At 37.2% G+C, this 20,103-nt stretch overlaps 1 protein-coding gene across 1 annotated transcript; it reads left to right on the forward strand.

Annotated features, from left to right (window-relative positions):
- Nucleotides 1-13,382: 13,382 nt before the first annotated feature.
- Nucleotides 13,383-19,545, forward strand: PCDH20 (protocadherin 20). Its single transcript, XM_035296661.3, has 2 exons — nucleotides 13,383-13,519; nucleotides 14,573-19,545. Exons 1-2 carry the CDS (start codon nucleotides 13,388-13,390, stop codon nucleotides 17,297-17,299), a joined length of 2,859 nt encoding a protein of 952 aa, XP_035152552.1. The 5' UTR covers nucleotides 13,383-13,387; the 3' UTR covers nucleotides 17,300-19,545.
- Nucleotides 19,546-20,103: the final 558 nt, after the last annotated feature.

A 20,103-nucleotide genomic window follows, 5' to 3' on the forward strand; every position in this document is an offset into this window, starting at 1 on the left:
AGGCTGTACAAGAAGAATGGCAGCAGCATCCAATTCTGGTAAGGGTTTCAGTTTACTTCCACTCCTGGTGGAAGGTGAAGAGCTGGTATGTACAGAGATTACATGGCGAAAGAGATCAGCCTGATCCTTGAGTGAAAATATATGGAGATAGCAATAGACATGCAATATGAGTAAGAAATAAACCTTGATTGTGTTAAGCTGCCGAAAGTTTGAAACTAATTTATAACTTTGCGTAGTACACGCACTGTGTACTATGTAGTTTGGGTATTTGTCACCCACATTGCCTGTTGAAATTTGATCCCCATGTTGGAGGTGGAACCTGAAGGGAGAAGTTTGGGTCCTAGCAGAAGATCCCTCATGAATGGCTTCTCAGGGAAGTGAGTGAGTTCTTGCTCTTGCTCACAAGAGCTGATTGTTAAAAAGAGCTTGACACCTCTTTGTTCTCTCTCTCTTGCTTCTTCTCTTACCATGTGATCGCTGCACACACTGATCCCCTTCACCTTCCACCATAGGTGGAAGCAGCCTGAAGCCTTCACCAGAAGCAGATGCTTGTGCCATGCTTCTTGTACAACCTGCAGAAACATAGCCAAATAAACCTCTTCTCTTTATAAAGTACCCAGTCTCAGGTATTCCTTTATAGCAATAAAAATAAATTAAGACACTGTGCCTCGATTTTCCCATCTATAACTGGGATGATAATAGTACCTAGTTATGTGGTTGGTTGCCAGCAAAATTTTATTGAACTAAGGGATTAATACAGCTTTGTAATTCTTATTAATAAAAGCAGTTTGTATATCATTTATTTAATTGATTTTAAGTTTGAGAACATTTCACGTGTCATAAAGTTCAAACAATATACACCTAGTTTACACTTTCTGCAATGCCTACCAACTCAAGTTTTAAAAAGTCTCGAATTTTACCTTAATACAAAATGGCTCAAATCAGATATATAATATTTTTTCATATAAAATATTTCATATTGACAGCAATAGCCCAGTTGCTGATTTATTGATAATATCTTTGATCTTTAGAAACTGTTTTTTCTATTATACATAAGAAAATATCAACTAGGTAACAGGAAGAAATGAGAAAAGGTAGAGAGAGACAATAGTGAAGACTGGTAGGTGTTGAAGAATAAAAGGTTACCGTGAAATTCTTCTAGAATGCTGATTACAGCTTGATCTTATCAAGCTCTGCATGGAAGACCACTTGAATTCATCTCCAACCCTGGGAGTGAAATAAGAACTTTCTTTTTTGCTAAAGCTTTTGACAGACACACTTTTTACTTAATCTGCATGACATCAGAGAAAGGTATTATTTTCTGTACTTTGCAGATAATGAAAATATACTGTAAGCCACAGAAAGAATAGAGAGTCACTGGTTACCCAAAAGCACTGACTCCATGGGGAAAGCAACTCTAAGGTCTTCATTTCCATTCAGTTGCCCATTTACTGCTAACTCATTGTAAGCTAGAGACAAATATGAAAAGAACAGTTTTTCAAAGCAGAAAAAAAGAAAACATTATCTCTGAAGGAGCAAATAATTTTTACATTATTTTCATTTTGCAATACTTTAGGGAACAATTTGACCAAAGAAAGAAGAAAAAGTGGACTAGCAGATCTCTGGTGCCAACAGTCTCTGGATGGTAGAAGGTCCATTCAGCAGAAATAAAAATGAGAATACAATATTTCTAATGTATTTAATTTGGACAAAAACATTTTTATGTTTTTTTTAATAAAATTAATCACATATTTTACCTCTGGTAAAAGAATATTAATTAAATTGATTATGCTCACATTAGAGAACAATATAACATATCATAGTCAAATAACATTTATGTTTATATTCATTATTACAAGCATTAAAAAGAGATAAATAGTGTTGTGGCAGATATTATTTTAACAGGCAGAGTCTCCTGTATCTGGAAATTTATCATCTATACTGCTAGAGAGACTCAAGGATATTTTAATAGTACTTAATTAACTAAAATTTAAGAGATTATTGCTTTCAGCCATTTAAAAATTATTAATTGAACATTGACTATCTGCCTGGTCTGTGTTTACCATTATCCATTAAGAGCTTGTTATTTAATTGGGGAAATCCAAGTTAAGATACAGTAAATACTCAAGAAACTTAGCAAACATTTGTATTAAAAAATGACACCCATATCGTATGTGTATTTATAGTATTGTTCATAAAACAATAAGAAAAACTATTAATATCCCCTTCCAAAGACACGTGGGAGACATTTTTCATTGTCAAAATTATTAATATTCCCATCAAATAAATGCTATTTGGACATATCATATTGGAAATAAATAAACTATCTTTTATCCAATAATGATATTTATTGAAGAAATGAGTACCCTCACATACTTCCAATGCTATTATAAATAACTAAAATATCTGGAGATATCTTTCTAAACATACCAGAAAGTCTTAAAATTTTACATTCCAGTTAAAACATATATTCAATATTTAGTGATTCATGCTAAATTATCATAAATATTTTCAAAGATGTGAACAAAATAAGCATCACTGAAAATATATTTATATAAAATATTGAAACAACTAAAATGCTCATGTCCATACTACAAAGTGATATGATGAAATTCCACTCTGTCCAAAAATGATACAGAACAATTTGTAAAGACATGCAAAATGATCATAACTTATATAAAACACAAATGAGATGGTTTAAAAAATCTTAGTTCAGTAAAAACTGAGAGAAATCAAAGTCAATGTGGATGAAGTCACCAAAAAGTGCAGTGAATAAAATAACATACACTGGACTGGGAAGAACATCGCATTTTAGAAAAGAAGCCCACACAATACAAGAATTTTTAATTGAAGAAAAATTCACTGTCATAGGTACAGAAATAGCAATAATTATATAGTGTATAGGAAATAAAAAGAATCATGGTTTAATTTGAATGAAAATGAATACTTGGAAGAAAGAAGGGAAAAGGAGAATATAATTAAGATTATTACAGCTAGCATTTACTGAACTGTACCAAGAATTGTGATAAACACTTTAAATACATTTACTTATTAAAATACGTACCACTACTCATTGAGGTAGGTAAGTACTCCTAATCCTGTTTTACAGGAGAAAGTGCAGAGAAATGGTTGACTGAGAGTTCTGGAGGCAACTGGCCTTGTTTCCTGTCTCAGCTCCTCCACTATTGGCTGTGAAAGCTGGGCAAGTTACATAGCTGCTTTATGAGTCTTATTAAAATAATGATAATAACAGTACCTAGCTCAATGATTACTATGAAAATTAAATAACTTAACACATATAATGTTATGATACTGTCTAGCAAATGGTGTTATAAACATTTAATTACTTTTATTTTTAAAATTTTATTACATATAATTATTATGAGTGCATAATAGTTGCATATATTTATGGAGTACATGTGATGTTTTGATACAGGCATACAATGTGCAATAATCAAATCAGGGTAATTGGGATATAAATTGATTCTTCAAAATTCTAAGTAGTGTTCAAGGTAACACCACTAGTAAGTAACTTTCAGAATGGGGACTTGAAGCAAGGTCCATGTGATCACAAAGCCTGGGCTCATGCTGTCCCCTTGGTCCATAACCATAGACTACAGTGAAATGCCTTCTCATACCTTGAAAATAAGGGAAAATGTCTTTTCCTCTGATTCAACAAACAATAAGAACAGAAGCATGAAAGAGCTCTTCAAAGAAGAGAGTGATTTTCAGACCTCAGGCTTCCCAAGCCCTGAGAAAGGTTTTGTGTTTTTAAAATCATGTGTTCATCAGCAGAGACTTACCAGCTTTCGAAACTGAAAGAAGAACATCCCAGAGGAAATATGCATGGAAGCACCGTGAAGCACAGAGGGAATCAAAGCCAAATGACTGTAAGTATCCCATTTCCATCGGCTGAGTCTTTCGAGGCTTCAGCCCGCTGTGAATAAACATTTCATTCATTCTACAGTCTGATTCACCAGGTTCTTTGGCTTCTCACTGTGATCTGTCTTCAGAAAAAAGTGCAGTGACCATGGTACATTAATATGAAAGTCTTTGTAACATATTTTCATTATATTTTCATGCACATTGATTTTCTGTACCAATCTTGTTAATATGAATAATTTAAGTTGACCACATATTTTATTGTCTAAACTTTAAGAATAAAAGGGAGCCCAATCAATTCCATGGGAAAACAGGCTGTAAACAAACTCTCAGGGGAAATTTGGGGTTTATTGTCAGATTAGGGCAGTATGACTTAATGCCTGAGATTCTAAAATATTCTCTCTATCCTCTCTCCTTCCCCAAATTCAATTTTTCAGCCTATAGACTGTATAGCCTAAGAGACTCAGGGTAATAGTGCTTGAATTAAGGTAATGCTTGATAGGATTTAAATGATGGCTGTGTGGTCTTGGATAAGGTACATAATGCTTTAAGCTATAATTTTCCCAGTTTTAAATTGCAAATAATGATACCTATCTGTAGAAATCTATATACAACACACATAGACACACACACACATATTTACATACATATACTACATATACGTACACATACACATACACATAAATATGTTAGTCCAGTGAATACTCAAAAACTAGCAGCTGTTATTGTATTTCATCACTCTAATGCCACTCTCTGAGGCCTCTTGTGAGTCAGGCAGTTGACTTTTCTCAGGCAACGGTGCTCTGTTTAACTATGTGCTTTTTTCCCAACTTCTACATCTGCTATGTTCCAAGAACAGTCAGTCCTCTATGTATTAATATGGTGAGAACAAAGCCATGTACCTCAGTTCTGCCTTCCACCAACAGTTGGCAGTGGTAGTTGATTTCATAATAGTTTGGATGTAGAAATAAATATACTTTTGCACTTCCTTTAAGTAGCGAATATGTTTGTTAGTATGGATGTTTCTGTTTTATGCTAGAAGCATTATCTTACGTAGATTGTCGATGGGGAACAGGTCATTTTGTGCAAGAGGAAATAAAAATCTTTAGGGATCAGATTTCACCTAGGGAGAAAAAAACTTTTCAACTCTAGAAAATGTTTCCTAATTACAGGAAAATTTGGGGATGCATAAAATTCGAGGGCATTGGAAGTGGAATTGGAAGGCCTAAATATAGAAGCGGATGACTAGAGTTACAATGAAAGGACTCCCCAGTGAGAGATTATAGAAAGAAAAAGAAACAACATTTGCAGACACTTAAACCTATAGTTAAAAGGTGATAAAAGGAGCAAGGAACCCTAGCAAGGACAAAAATAGGACAAAGATATAAGGTACAAAACACAATTAAGTGTAGCATCACCAAAGTCAGGGTAAGTGGACTATGAATGTGCAAAGGGCTTGTAAGAAAAGCAGTAACAAGAAGAGTGTGACACCTTCTCTGTTGATATGACCCTTCTTTAGTGTCTGATAACTTCTGAGAAATATGGCATTCACTTGCCAAAATCTGTTGGAGGGAAAATATAAAGTTGAGTCAAGATTTCTAGTATTTTTTGATAAATGGTTTTAAGTGATAAGTGAAAACCTGTCTGTTTTTGCTGAAAAGCTCACTGCTGCTTTGATTATGAAATTAAGGAGGTCTATTGTAGGCTGTGTAACACCTCAGAGAGCCTTTAGCAATGATGCAGATTTAAAGGATCCAGGCTAGCCTATTTGAGCTTTCCTTAAATAATATATGGCTGTGTGGAGATGGCATCTTGAATCAACCTGGATCCAGAAATCCCACAGACATGCTTCAATAGTCACACTCACAGCTATCAAGGATACCTGAGGTCTCTCAGCTTTATGACTGGTGTACATTGCGTGTAAAATGCCTTTTCTGATCATTACTGAATAGTTAACAAGCTCTGGCAGGACTCTAACAGATTTGGATTTTTTTGGAGAGGTACTGAAATACAAAGTGGCAGTAACTGTGCTTTATTTATTTATTTTTTTAAGAAAGCACACCATGTGTATCCACATTTAGAATAAGAATAGTTGTTCCTATAGAGAACATGTGCCATGCTGGCCAGGCACAGTGGCTCATGCCTGTAATCCCAGAACTTTGGGAGGCACAGTTAGGAGAATTATTTGAGGTCAGGAGTTTGAGAGAATATATGCCATGCTTATGGCACATTTTAAAAAGTTTTAATTATTTTTATTTAAAGAAAAATCCCATAAAAAATATTTTTTTCCCATGGAAAGCTCCCAATCTCTTTTTTCCATCTAGCTTTTTTGTGCTTTGTCTATGTGACTGTTAAATTGGACAAAATCTAAATTCTTATTTACATTTGTTTGGCATTTTGAGTTCTAAAAGAACATATGAATATTTAAAATAAAGCTATTAATAAAATTTTATTAAAAACCAATTACTATTCATATTTTGTTTAAATCTAGTTAATGCAGAATTTATCTATTCATAAAGAGAAGCAATCCACAAAAAATCTGTTATTATTGGATTCCAAACAAAGTTGATATCAACTTGACGAAATTTTAATATTATCTACAATTAATAAATGGTGGGCCTTTAGGATGTTTACAATTTCATTATCAAGAAGCACATTCTTTTCTCCAAGTAAATGTTTTATTGCCATTTAATTCTAAACCGTTAATAAAAATTCTGTTATAAAACCCACATTCTTTTCTTGATAATTTAAATAATTTGGAAAAAAAAGAATACTCATTGTTTCAGAAATATAGCTTATGTACATTTTTATTTAAATTTTTAATTGTTTAATTTTTCCAGATGTTTGGTATTTTTGAAATGGTTCTGTTACTATCAGATTATATGCATTATTTATAATGTGTACATATTCCATATTCATTATTCAACATATGTGCTTGCTTCAGTGAATATTAGAATATCCCCTATATTTGATTTTAAAAGACTCATCAACATGATAATAAACTAACTCAAATTTTCCTTGTTCCTCCTAACTTAGCCACTTTCAAAGCTGTGTGGCCACAACAACCTACTTCACCTCTAAAACCCTTCTATTCCTCATCTGTAAAATGGGGTCATCATTAACTTGCAGAGACTTTGTGAATATTCCATGCAATGCCCCCCATGCACTTGGTGAGAGTTAGGTGCCGAATATTGCTGGCTGTTAGCAGTAAATGAAATTGAGGTCAGCAACCTCTACTCTCCTTCTAAAAAGATATCAAGAAAGAAGCAGCTAGTGATCGTAGCTGTTCATATTTTCGCCATGATAATATTGACTACGTACATCATTGACAAAGTCTTTCACTGACCCTATGATACTCATTCAGTGCTTTTATATATACCACACACACTGAGATTAGAACAGTCATGCAGTTTTTAACAATCGCACTTTAGACTCACAGAGGCAGATAGAAAGAAATTTTTATCAAGCCAGTAAAAAGATCTGTTGATCTGTATAAAAACATTACTTGAGCATAAATTTTCATTAAACTTTCCCATATGTAACATTTAACTTTGTGAGAATGAGAAATAGGTATCTGAAGAAATACACAATCAATCTCCTAAAACAAAATTTAAAATTCTTCCTCTCCTTCAATAGATTTGTTTTGGCCCTGACCTAATTTCTATGCTAATTCATAGGGTTTATGATTGCTTTATTCTCAGCACAGCCTGTATTTTTTCCTTCTTTCAAATCTCCCAGGGACTGACTCCAGGAAGTAAGGCATATGCATCATCAATAAACTGCATTTAGTTCACTGTTCTTTATTCAGCAACTCCTGATCCACTTTGTGGATTTTCTGTGCCCTTCATTTCTTTTCCCCCTCAACCCCACCACCTTTCTTTTGATGATTTCACTGCTCATTATCACCTCTACCAGAAGTGAGAAGGAAGAATGTGAAATTAAAATGAGTTGAAAATGACTTTTATAATTTACTTTCAGGATAAGGAGGAAAAGTTGAAAATGTTAGCTAAAATTAGGCCTGGGGTTTTCTAATGACTTCACACAGTTATTTTTATCCCTGTTAAAGTGATGCTAATTGAGTTCTGAAATGAAAGGACCCTTCCACCCTATCATATTCTTTCCTATTGGAATATATAGGGAAAGAGGAGAAATGTAAAACCCATTTATATAAAGTTTTCCAAAACATAAAGGAAGCAATCATTAAGACAGAATAATGCTCACAAAGGTCCCATTTAGCAGTTGCACAGTAGAGTAGTAAATGCTTAGAATACAAGTTTTATAGTAAATTAGCTCATTTGCACCCTCTTAGTGCAAGTATGTAAACGTATATTTATTTACTAAATTAATTGTTCAAGTTTTTCAGCAAAGGCCTCATCGCTGATTTCCTATTAGTCTCACTATTAATGTTAGAATCTTGTAGGGAAATGAAGTAGGATTTTTTTAAGTTAGTCTGATATACTTAAAAAGTAATTACATCAGTGGTTACTTAAAAATATTTGCAAATTTATTTATTTATTTATTTAATTTTTTTTAGAAAGGAGAGAAGGAAAGAAAGAAAAAAGGAGTGAAGAAGAGGAAGACAGAAAGAAAAAGAGGGAGAGAGAACGGGAATGCTGCTTTATTCTAAAAATGGGTATTGAAAATCTCTTTTATGCCAATAATTGTGCTTAATAACGACCGATCAAGATTTCATTTAAACCTATGAGTAGGTGTGATGTGGCACTGACAAGAATGTACACCTTATGTATTTAAATTGGAGAGCTCTATAAATGCCTATCAAGTTTACTTGTTCCAGATCTGAGACAGATCGACGAGACAGAAGATTGATGAGAATGTCCAGGACTTGAACTCAGATCCGGAACAAATATTTGTAAATTTAAACAACGAATAAAATAAATAAACATCAAAGTAACTCTAAGACAACACTTTTTATCTTAACCATAGATGATTTTAAAAATATACTGTTTTTATAAGTTATCCTCTAATATCAGGGCAATCATGAGGCTAAAATCTAATACTATTATAAGAAATAGAAGTGTTTTCCTAATTTGAATCTGCTATAAGTCATCTCTGTTACCATCAACTAAGATGTAAGATGAGGGCTAACTAGGTGATCCCTAAAATTACCCAAGGCTTTTTGGTACCTTCAAGTATACACACAGCTATACACACATTATATATTTTATGTGTATACATTAGGAGAGGATCTACGTTAGCCAAACAGCTTAGACAAGTGGTATTCTTGTGTATGTATCTATTTAGGAAGTAGTAAAGGACCAAAGAATCCTTTCTTTCAAAAAGGTGTCATAAAACACATCTTTCCCTTTGATTTTTTTTATTTTAAAAAAGTGATAAATATTTGCTGAATAGAAATACATTTAAATGTATGCAGACCCTGTATTTTCCCATTCAGATGAGAAGGGCATATGAGAGTAGAAAGATCACATATTTTGAAGGTCACAGATCAGGCTCTGGACAAGCATGTTATGTATGGCTATAAAGCTGGCGTAATAATAACTATATTATAAAACTGGGATGAGGATTAACTAAATTACATATGTCAAGCTCCTAGTAACATGTTTAAAACATAATTGACACTAAATAATCAATTTATTATTTCTTGAATATTATATTGGTTTTTCAAATGTAATCATCCCTAAACCTTGGTAATTGAATCAAAAAAAGAATACAGATATAATATTTCATTGTATATATATTATATATTCCATTTATAGGTGGTATATTTTATACTTTTAAAGGGGACTTCTAATATTAAATATTCTATTAACAAGACAAAAAAATGAAAGGGTCTTAAGGTAATATTCTACATTTACATTTATTTGCAATTATGAATTATAGAACATGTACATGGTTATGGTTCAGGGTAGGTTTATATATCTGTGTATATATTGATTACATGAAATTCTGTGTATACCACAATATTATTAAACTAATCTAAATAGTAGAAGTAGAATTAATTGAAAAAATACAAATAAAACTACCTGTAAAACACAGTGCTTCAATTTTTTTAAAAGATTTAAAACAGAAAGTTTAAAGATGGTCTCTTGATAGATACTTACAATAATGCTCACATTTTTATAGTGGAGATAATCAAATTACAAAGAGAAGGCTTGTAGTACCTGAAAAATAGTAACTTTTAGTGACAGAATGCAATAAGTAGTAACCAAGTCAACCTGTGTATCAGCATGCAGTATCTGTTAATGCCGGTTATGAAGTAAGCCATTTCATGCATATACGTGCATGAAGTGTGTAGGGGTGTTTTTCTAGGAAATTGAAACAAGGAACGGTGATGACTTGTTTAGTCACACAAGAACTTAGCAACAACCCAGGGAATGCAATCCACTTCTCTGGTTCAGCTCAGTGCATCATCTATTGTATCCTGTTGTTTTCCTTGTCTACAGAAAAAAATAGGCTTGGAAGGCATATAATCTAACCATTCCTCTAGATCGATTTTTACAAAACACCTGGGAAGCAGGCCCAGAGCAATTGAGAAGTCTAAGAAATTCATAAGCATTATTTTCAAGGGATTAATAGCACAGAAGCTCTCTGAGTCATCATTCGAAATGTGTGACACCAGAAGGTAGGTCACAGGCAGGCATCATAAGGAATAGGAGTTTAGGAATGTTTTCACAATTCCCAGAGAAGGGATACATGAGAAGAAAGAAGTCTATTTAGTCCTTTTTATTTGTTTTAAGCCCAATCCGGTGTAAACCTGTGTAAAACCTTCGGATTTTCAGAGAGGAAAGATAACACCAAGTAGTTCAGTGAATGGTTTGAAATGTGATATGTAAGATATTGCTCAATATTATACCAAGATCTCCCAGTCTTGATGACAAACTTCCATGCAGGGACTTTGCAATCACCATAGTCACTTAAAGAGAAAATGTGGTTGTTACTGTCATTCCAAACATGATTTCCAAGATGTGTTCGATTCTCGTGTTTCAACTTACATGAAGAATTTTTGCTGTAATTCATGTTTATGCTTTTTAGAAACATTCTAGAAAACTTATGGGCAAATGGGTAAATTTAATTTCAACTTTACAAAGGGAGGTATGATAGGAACCCTCAGCTGGGTGATAGAGTCAGAAGACCAAGATTCTGCTGGCTTGGGATGGGGAAATACTTTAAAAAGGAAGTGCATCTATACTATAATCATCCATTGCGAAGTAGGGAAAAGGGAAAGTAATGGTCCAGGGAAAATTAAAGACTTGGGGAAATAATTACAAACAGACAATATCACTTCACTTGGACTACCATCATAAACAATAGCTCCCGTACTATGAAGGAAAAATAAAGAAAATAACTTCCTACATTTCCACCAAAAATGTGGATGATCTTAACTTGTTGGAGAGGGCATGAGCTGTGAGTGGATGAACAGCCCACCCTGTCGCTCTGTCTCGATGGAGAATTGTTTCAGATTGCAAGTCCTCTGACCACTGACAGATTGCCTAACTGTGGTCATGTGCCTCCAACTTTGGGAAGCTGTGGGTATTGTGTAAAGAAAAGAAGTTAAACACATTTCAGAAGCAACTTGGTACTGATTTGGGGAGTCAAGTAAATTTCAACTACAGACCTCAAAGTAAATATTTACCAGTTATGGTAAAAGTTCAGCTTTAGGGCAGAAGCAGCAGCTAAAAAGCTAAAGGAGGCAGATCATGCTTCCCTGACTGCAGTTTGTTCACCAGCCTTAAACTCAGATGTGCACATTCCTCTGAGTGTGTGTGTGTGTGTGTGTGGTGGGGTGGGGGGAGGGCGGTGGTTGGAAGCCAAGGTTTGCCACTTCATCAGCACTCCAATTTCACTGTAGAGTTTGAAGGAACTGATTTTACCAGGCAGATTTATATTATATGACAAATTTGTCTTATAGAGAGACTTGTGAAGTCCACATACAACCCCATTTGCACAATAACAAGCTGTTACCTGCCAGGTGTTTTGAGGTAGTGTGTTATCCATATTTAGGATTCTGTCTTTAGGATTAGTCAAAATGAGAAAATAGGAAGGATCAGAAGCAAAACAGCTCAGCTAAGCAATTTATATTCTAGTTAGTATTTCATGGAAGAGGAAAATTGAAGTAGTTCCTACAGAAAACATATGGAATTCAGAATCAAAGGCCTTTTTTCCATTCTAGGCTCAGTCATTGGTCATTCAGTATGTGGTGTTTTAGGTTTAAGGCAGTGCAGAGGATACCTGGGAGCCTAGAGATGAAGAGAAATGTCTTCTTATGGAAAGGCTAAATGGGCTTTTCCATTACTTATAGGGCACCCTGCACATCAAAAAGTGTTTTACAGGCTTAATGCACTGAGTATTCCACTGGCCCTGACTTCATAAATGAGAAAAGAGAAGCCAGGAGTTAGGTGACTCCACCTGGCGTAGCCTATTCAGTGTCAAAGCCATAGAGGATATGCAAGCATTTGACACCACACTCTTCCACAATTCCTTTATCAAGGACCAATCTCCCAGTAGGCAATCCAGGAGAAAGAGAGCGATCAAGAGCCGAAGGAAGGAAGGAAGGAAGGAGGGAGGGAGGGAAGGAAGGAAGGAAGGAAGGAAGGAAGGAAGGAAGGAAGGAAGGAAGGAAGGAAGGAAGGAAGGAAGGATCAATTTGAAAAATATTTTTTTTTAACCTAGGCTTCAGTGAATTCCTCCCCCTTCCCACACCAATTTACCTCTTGGATAAATATGTTAAAGATTACTTGCAGGCAGAACTACTTGTGTTACAGGACAATTATTTCTACTTTCCTCTTGGCTCTTCCCTGTGTCCAGAAGCCACTACTGCCTCTAAAAGAAGACCACAAGACAGGCACCCAGAGACAACTGTGTCTCCAACTAGGAAACAAGCAGAAGGTCTATCACCGCCCACAGCAAAGATTCAAAATTGGGGTTATGTGCAAACCTTCACTGAATTCGTGTATTTACTTTTCCAGTTTACCCTATGTTACACAGAAGTTGAGATTCCTTCCCAAAGCTGAGAAAAGTGCATTTTCTTTCTCTGCCAACACTGCTGGATCCGAGGCTCCAGGAGGAACTGGTAGCAAAGCAGGCGTTTTGGGACAGCGCCTGTGATTGCTCTGTGGCGCTGACTTCCTCTCTTCGTTTCGTCCAGAAATACAAGCTTATTTATTTATTTTAATTCTCCCTCTCTTGCTAGCAACCTGTGGACTTGGCATCTGACTGGTGCCACAAGGAAGGAGGCTGGTAGGCAAGCGCTACTGTGCCCTACCCGGAGGTGCCTCTTCGCAGTCATCAGGACCAAGTCCCCCATTCCAGCTCCTCTGGCAGAGTCAGGAGGTACCTGCGTCTGGGGCAGGAAACCAAGAATGTGCCCTTCTGCCCCCTCGCCTTTCTGCCCCTCTTTGAGTTCCAGTCCTTAATTGAAGAGCCGGTGACTATTGGCTGAAGTTCCCCCAGCGATTTGCATGAACCGAGAGGGAGTGTCTTCTGCCGCCCTCCCTTTCAGAGCGCTCTGACTGCAGCCTCCCAGGGAATGCGCGGCCGAGGGAATGCGCGCAGCTCGCGGGCCCTGGCAGTGAGCTGGTGCCCGGCGACCTGGCACCCGCGCCTGGATATGGGGCGTCTACCTCGTCCCAGGAGCAGCACCAGCCACAGGAACCTGCCGGTAAGGGTTAGGGTCCAGTAGCCCCGCGACCCCGACAAGTTGCAGTATCGTAATGCAATTTCCACTCATATGGTTTTTCAAACCTTCCACCTTCATCTAAACTTCAGAAGAGGGATGGCGCGGGGAGGGAAAGGGAGTTTGAGATATTGTGTCTTCCTTTTAACAAGGAACAGGCAAGTCCTTGGGTCAGGAGAGGAAGTTTCTGAAGCAAGAAATGTATCCAGATGAGGTGGAGGGGGACAGGGGTTCGCTCAATCCGCTTTAGATAAGGGGTTCCGGGATCGTTTCCTGCTGCCGGCGTCTGGTTGTGACTGAAACTGACAAATTGTTTTTTGCGTAACAATTTTCCGCGTTTACAATGCTTCCCCCTAACGGAGGGGGTTTAGCGACGGCTTCGTAAGGAGTGGAAATCCAGATCCCTTCGGTCTGATTTCAAATGTGTCCTAAAATAAAAATCACTCTTTCTGACCTGAGACCTAAAGTGTTGGAGGTGGAGGAGGGAGTGTTAGTATTTTTTCCGTGTTATTATTATTGCGATTGTGGTTGTTTTACGGTTCTCCTAGTAAGGGATGTCAAGCACTGCGTGTTCCGGCACTCTAATGGCAGAATCACTTCAAGGAGAAATAAATCGCCCACCTTTCAGTGTTCTCTACTACCAGCCCCCTCCCTCCCCGTCACCTACCCTGGAGGTTTCCCTGTCGCGTTGCGCAGTCTCTGAGTTGGAATCCTCTCCCCTCCTGCGTGTGTTTCCAGGGATGTTTTATGGTCTGGGGTCCTGAATGTTAGCTGGATGGCGGTGGCGATGGGAAGACTAAAGGGGAAGGCGGGGGAGGGGAGAATAAGAAAGTGAACAGCAAAATTAAGTTTTGGATCCGATATTGCCCCACAGATCTCTCCTTTGCAACGGGGATCTTCTTCGCCCCGTTCTAACTAGAGATTTTGCTTCTAGGAGTGGGGATGGGGGACAGCAAGGATCACAAGGGCACTGGTTTCTCTATCGGACCCCTATTTCCCTGGTTGTGTAATGAGCTTTCTTCCCTCCCCCCACTCCAGCATCTGTTTCTGTTTGTCCTCTTCGTGGGACCCTTCAGCTGCCTCGCGAGTTACAGCCGGGCCACCGAGCTTCTGTACAGCCTAAACGAGGGACTGCCCGCCGGGGTGCTCATCGGCAGCCTGGCCGAGGACCTGCGGCTGCTGCCCGGGGCTGCAGGGAGGCGGGACGCGCAGTCGCAGCTGCCAGAGCACACCGGTGCTGAGTGGAACCCCCCTCTCTCCTTCAGCCTGGCCTCCCGGGGACTGAGTGGCCAGTACGTGACCCTAGACAACCGCTCTGGGGAGCTGCACACTTCAGCTCAGGAGATCGACAGGGAGGCCTTGTGTCTTGAAGGGGGCGGAGGGTCCTCGTGGGGCGGCAGCGTTTCCATCTCCTCCTCTCCTTCTTCTGACTCTTGCCTTTTGCTGCTGGATGTGCTTGTCCTGCCTCAGGAATACTTCAGGTTCGTGAAGGTGAAGATCGCCATCAGAGACATCAATGACAACGCTCCGCAGTTCCCTGTTTCCCAGATCTCGGTGTGGGTCCCGGAAAATGCACCTGTAAACACCCGATTGGCCATAGAGCATCCTGCTGTGGACCCAGATGTAGGCATTAATGGGGTGCAGACCTATCGCTTACTGGACTACCATGGTATGTTCACCCTTGACGTGGAGGAGAATGAGAATGGAGAGCGCACCCCCTACCTAATTGTCATGGGTGCTTTGGACAGGGAAACCCAGGACCAGTATGTGAGCATCATCATAGCTGAGGATGGTGGGTCTCCACCACTGCTGGGCAGTGCCACCCTCACCATTGGCATAAGTGACATTAATGACAATTGCCCTCTGTTCACAGACTCACAAATCAATGTCACTGTGTATGGAAATGCTACAGTGGGTACCCCAATTGCAGCTGTCCAGGCTGTGGATAGAGACTTGGGGACCAATGCTCAAATTACCTATTCTTACAGTCAGAAAGTTCCACAAGCATCTAAGGATTTATTTCACCTGGATGAAAACACCGGCATTATTAAACTTTTCAGTAAGATTGGAGGAAATGTTCTGCAATCCCACAAGCTCACCATCCTTGCTAATGGACCAGGCTGCATCCCTGCTGTAATCACCGCTCTTGTGTCCATTATCAAAGTTGTTTTCAGACCCCCTGAAATTGTCCCTCGTTACATAGCAAACGAGATAGATGGTGTTGTTTATCTGAAAGAACTGGAACCCATTAACACTCCCATTGCGTTTTTTACCATAAGAGATCCAGAAGGTAAATACAAGGTTAACTGCTACCTGGATGGTGAAGGGCCATTTAGGTTATCACCCTATAAACCATACAATAATGAATATTTACTAGAGACCACAAAACCTATGGACTATGAGCTACAGCAATTCTATGAAATAGCTGTGGTGGCTTGGAACTCTGAGGGATTTCATGTCAAAAGAGTTATTAAAGTACAACTTTTAGATGATAATGATAATGCTCCAATTTTCCTTCAACCCTTAATAGAACTAACCATCGAAGAAAACAACACACCCAATGCCTTTTTGACTAAGCTACATGCTACAGATGCCGACAGTGGAGAGAGAGGCCAAGTTTCATATTTTCTGGGACCTGATGCTCCGTCATATTTTTCCTTAGACAGTGTCACAGGAATTCTGACAGTTTCTACTCAGCTGGACCGAGAAGAGAAAGAAAAGTACAGATACACTGTCCGAGCTGTTGACTGTGGGAAGCCACCCAGGGAATCAGTAGCCACTGTGGCCCTCACAGTGTTGGATAAAAATGACAACAGTCCTAGGTTTATCAACAAGGACTTCAGCTTTTTTGTTCCTGAAAACTTTCCAGGCTATGGTGAGATAGGAGTAATTAGTGTAACAGATGCTGATGCTGGGCGAAATGGCTGGGTCGCCCTCTCGGTGGTGAACCAGAGTGATATTTTTGTCATAGATACAGGAAAGGGCATGCTGAGGGCTAAAGTCTCTTTGGACAGAGAGCAGCAAAGCTCCTATACTTTGTGGGTTGAAGCTGTTGATGGGGGTGAGCCCGCCCTCTCCTCTACTGCAAAAATCACAATTCTCCTTCTAGATATCAATGACAACCCTCCTCTTGTTTTATTTCCTCAGTCTAACATGTCTTATCTGTTAGTACTGCCTTCTACTCTCCCTGGCTCCCCAGTTACAGAAGTCTATGCTGTCGACAAAGACACAGGCATGAATGCTGTCATAGCTTATAGCATCATAGGGAGAAGAGGTCCCAGGCCTGAATCCTTTAGGATTGACCCTAAAACTGGCAACATTACTTTGGAAGAGGCATTAATGCAAACAGATTATGGGCTCCATCGCTTACTGGTGAAAGTCAGTGACCATGGTTATCCCGAGCCTCTCCACTCCACGGTCATGGTGAACCTATTTGTCAATGACACTGTCAGTAATGAGAGTTACATTGAGAGTCTTTTAAGAAAGGAACCAGAGATTAGCATAGAGGAGAAAGAACCACAGATCTCAATAGAACCAACTCATAGAAAGGTAGAATCTCTGTCCTGTATGCCCACCTTAGTAGCTCTGTCTGTAATAAGCTTGGGTTCCATCACACTGGTCACAGGAATGGGTATATACATCTGTTTAAGGAAAGGGAAAAAACACCCCAGGGAAGATGAAAATTTGGAAGTACAGATTCCACTGAAAGGAAAAATTGACTTCCATATGCAAGAGAGAAAGCCAATGGATATTTCTAATATTTGATATTTCATGGTGGAATAACACAGAGAGATGTTTTACCTGACTTTGGATCTTCATCACCTAAAAAGAGTGTGTTGATGGCAGTTCCAATGAAGGACGACTAATTTATAACTTGTTCTATATTGTAAATAGCTGTTTACAGGTTTTTAAATTCAGAGGTTATAAAATGTGTACAGCATTTTTAAGTGAAAATTAGTACTAACAGCTATAAGACTGTTATTGAAAAAAAAAAAAGCTTGGACATGGTTTGCAGCTTTCATACACCAAGCAGATGATTGATAAAACCTGGGAGTAAGGTAAGAAAATGGTACAATTTTTTTTAATCTAAAAAGTCCTGTCACCACAAGAGGGCATCAGCTGCTCCTTTGCCGGGAACTGAGGCTGTACTTGACAGTTGTACATGAAATTAATGAAAGAGTATATTTTAAATATATTGTTTTTAACATTGAACAAATATGAAATTAAATTAAATTTCACCCTATTTAAATATATGATAAGAAAAAAAGAAATGCACTTGTAAACAGAATGTTTATTACCTCATAAGTGCATATATAGTTTGAAAGAGAAGGCATTAAAAAGAAGTGCAATTCCTTTTTAGTAAGGATAAAACTATTATCTTGTGTTACAAATTCGACCTGCTTAAGCGTATTCCACTTTCTGTGTGCTCGAACTGCTTTCTGTTTGCTTTACACTGCTCTTGCTATTATTAAAGGGGAAGAGTATATATATACATTCTTTGTTACAGAAAATGCAACTAGATACTGTGCCCAAGAAAAACAGCCAGAAGCAAAGCAATGCTTCAGTCCTTAGTTGCTTCACAGGCATTCATGACATTTTAGTGCTTTCACAACTTGTCGGTTGTACTTTATACTTGGGTTACATGTTAGATTTTTATAGGCTTAAAATTACCCATCACATAAGAAAATAGAAATCATATTAAAACTGAATTATTCCAGAGGCTTGTGTACACTATTGGTTGTTTTCGTTGGGCATTTCATAGGAAAGTTATACTGTACTTATCTTTTCATTGTTGTTCAGGTTTGTTGGCTCCCATTTCTGGTTTCCTTTCTTTGGTTTTGGATTAAGTCCAACAGTTTATTTGTAAGCTCGGCAGCAGATTTCTTTGATAACTTAGCTTTTACTGAATCTCTTGCAATGAAGGAAACTACTTCATCAGTGATGTATCACTTTCACTTCATTGTGTGAGCTGGAAATATTATTTTATATGAGAGCTATAGCAAAATAATCTGTATAAACAAGGAATGTGTTAGCTCAAACTGGATGATTTTACTTTTTGGCATCATGCATCTGTACTGTACCAAAAGTGTTTATATGTCTGCAAATTAAAGGTATATATTTTCATAATTTCTTTCTCATTTTTAAGCATTTTATATTTGAACATGGGCTTGTTCTTTCACTGAAGTGCCTGTCATTTGTTTGTTTTTAGGGTTAAATTGGTAAACTGTAGTATTCTGCTATACTAAAGTTTATATTAAACTAATTCATTACTCAATTAAACATTGGGTAAATTATTAAATTTGTGTGTAGTTATAGACATATATATAGATTTCAGAGTATGCCTAAATGTTTGATGTAAGTTTATATGAAAATTTGCACCCATGTATGTGCACATGCATATTAATTTATTATAGATTTAATATCATTATACATTTTAATTTTAGCACATGTTTATAGCAAATCCTCTGTTACCTGTGTTGCAATAGCTTGCGATAATTTTTAAAACAAAAATACTCTGCTCGAATAGAAATTAAATGCAAACAGCCAAGTTCTTTTAGATTTGTATTAATTAACTCATTTATTTTCTTCAATTTGATAATTTCAATAAATAAAATAATAAGTATAGGAGACAGCAAGATTTGTTACAAAAAATATATTTTTATTGGAAATTCCTTTTGTATGAGAGGCACCTGAGCTAAGAGACTAAGATCATTTAACCCCCAAAACTTTTCATTTATAACTTATTTGTAGCAATGGAGGAAAGATCTCTTGCTAGTCATATTTTATTTCTTATTTCTCCTTTTTAGAGAAAGAAACTACATGAGATAAAAGTAACGCTGTTTATTTTTAAAGAATCTTCCATTAGTACAATAATTTTACCATCAGTATAAATAACACAATTTTCAATTTGTTTTCCAATTTGAAGAAGGTTCATGTGTTTTGGGGAATGGACTTTATCACCAGCATGAGAAATACCTGTAACATTAATAAAAAGATGTATTTCTGAATAACTTCTTGTGGCAGGATTTCCTTTACAAAAACATCTCATTCACATTAAAACATTAATAACAAGGAAAGCTAAAGTAAATTAAGCTCAAAGATAAAAGCCCCTTTTTACAGACACCTTGTGCTAGAATAGTTGCCAAAATGTATGCTAATCATGTCAATGTTGTTAGTTGAGCTGGCACAAAAATAAATGTTCCATTCATTAAAAACCCTAATATCCATTTAACAGTTTGAGAACCAGTGAGTTCTCTTTGCCCAATTTAATGAAGAAGAGATTGCTGTGATCTTTGCACTGCCAAATCCACTCTTATACTGCAGAGAAAATTGTTCATTAATGTCAATAGGGAAATTTTAAACCAACAAGCAATTTCAGTTACAGGGGAAAAAACAATTTGACTACCTAGGGTAGATTTCCTGACCCTTAAAGAAAAAAAACGTTCTCCTGGCAGTTATGCTTTCATCAATGGTGATTGGAAAATAAAAGAAAAATACATTATTTTAAAAACAGTTTTGTAGTACTGATGCATTCAAAAAAATCTTTAGTGTTTTGGATGTTCTACATG

This window comes from Callithrix jacchus, chromosome 1 (genome assembly GCF_049354715.1).
Source record: "Callithrix jacchus isolate 240 chromosome 1, calJac240_pri, whole genome shotgun sequence".
Lineage (NCBI taxonomy): Eukaryota > Metazoa > Chordata > Mammalia > Primates > Cebidae > Callithrix > Callithrix jacchus.

Coding starts and splice junctions, on each gene's coding strand:
- PCDH20 (XM_035296661.3), top strand. CDS start 13,388: ATGCGCGGCCGAGGGAATGCGCGCAGCTCGCGGGCCCTGGCAGTGAGC. Junction 13,520..14,572: donor CCAGCCACAGGAACCTGCCG/GTAAGGGTTAGG, acceptor CCCCCACTCCAG/CATCTGTTTCTGTTTGTCCT.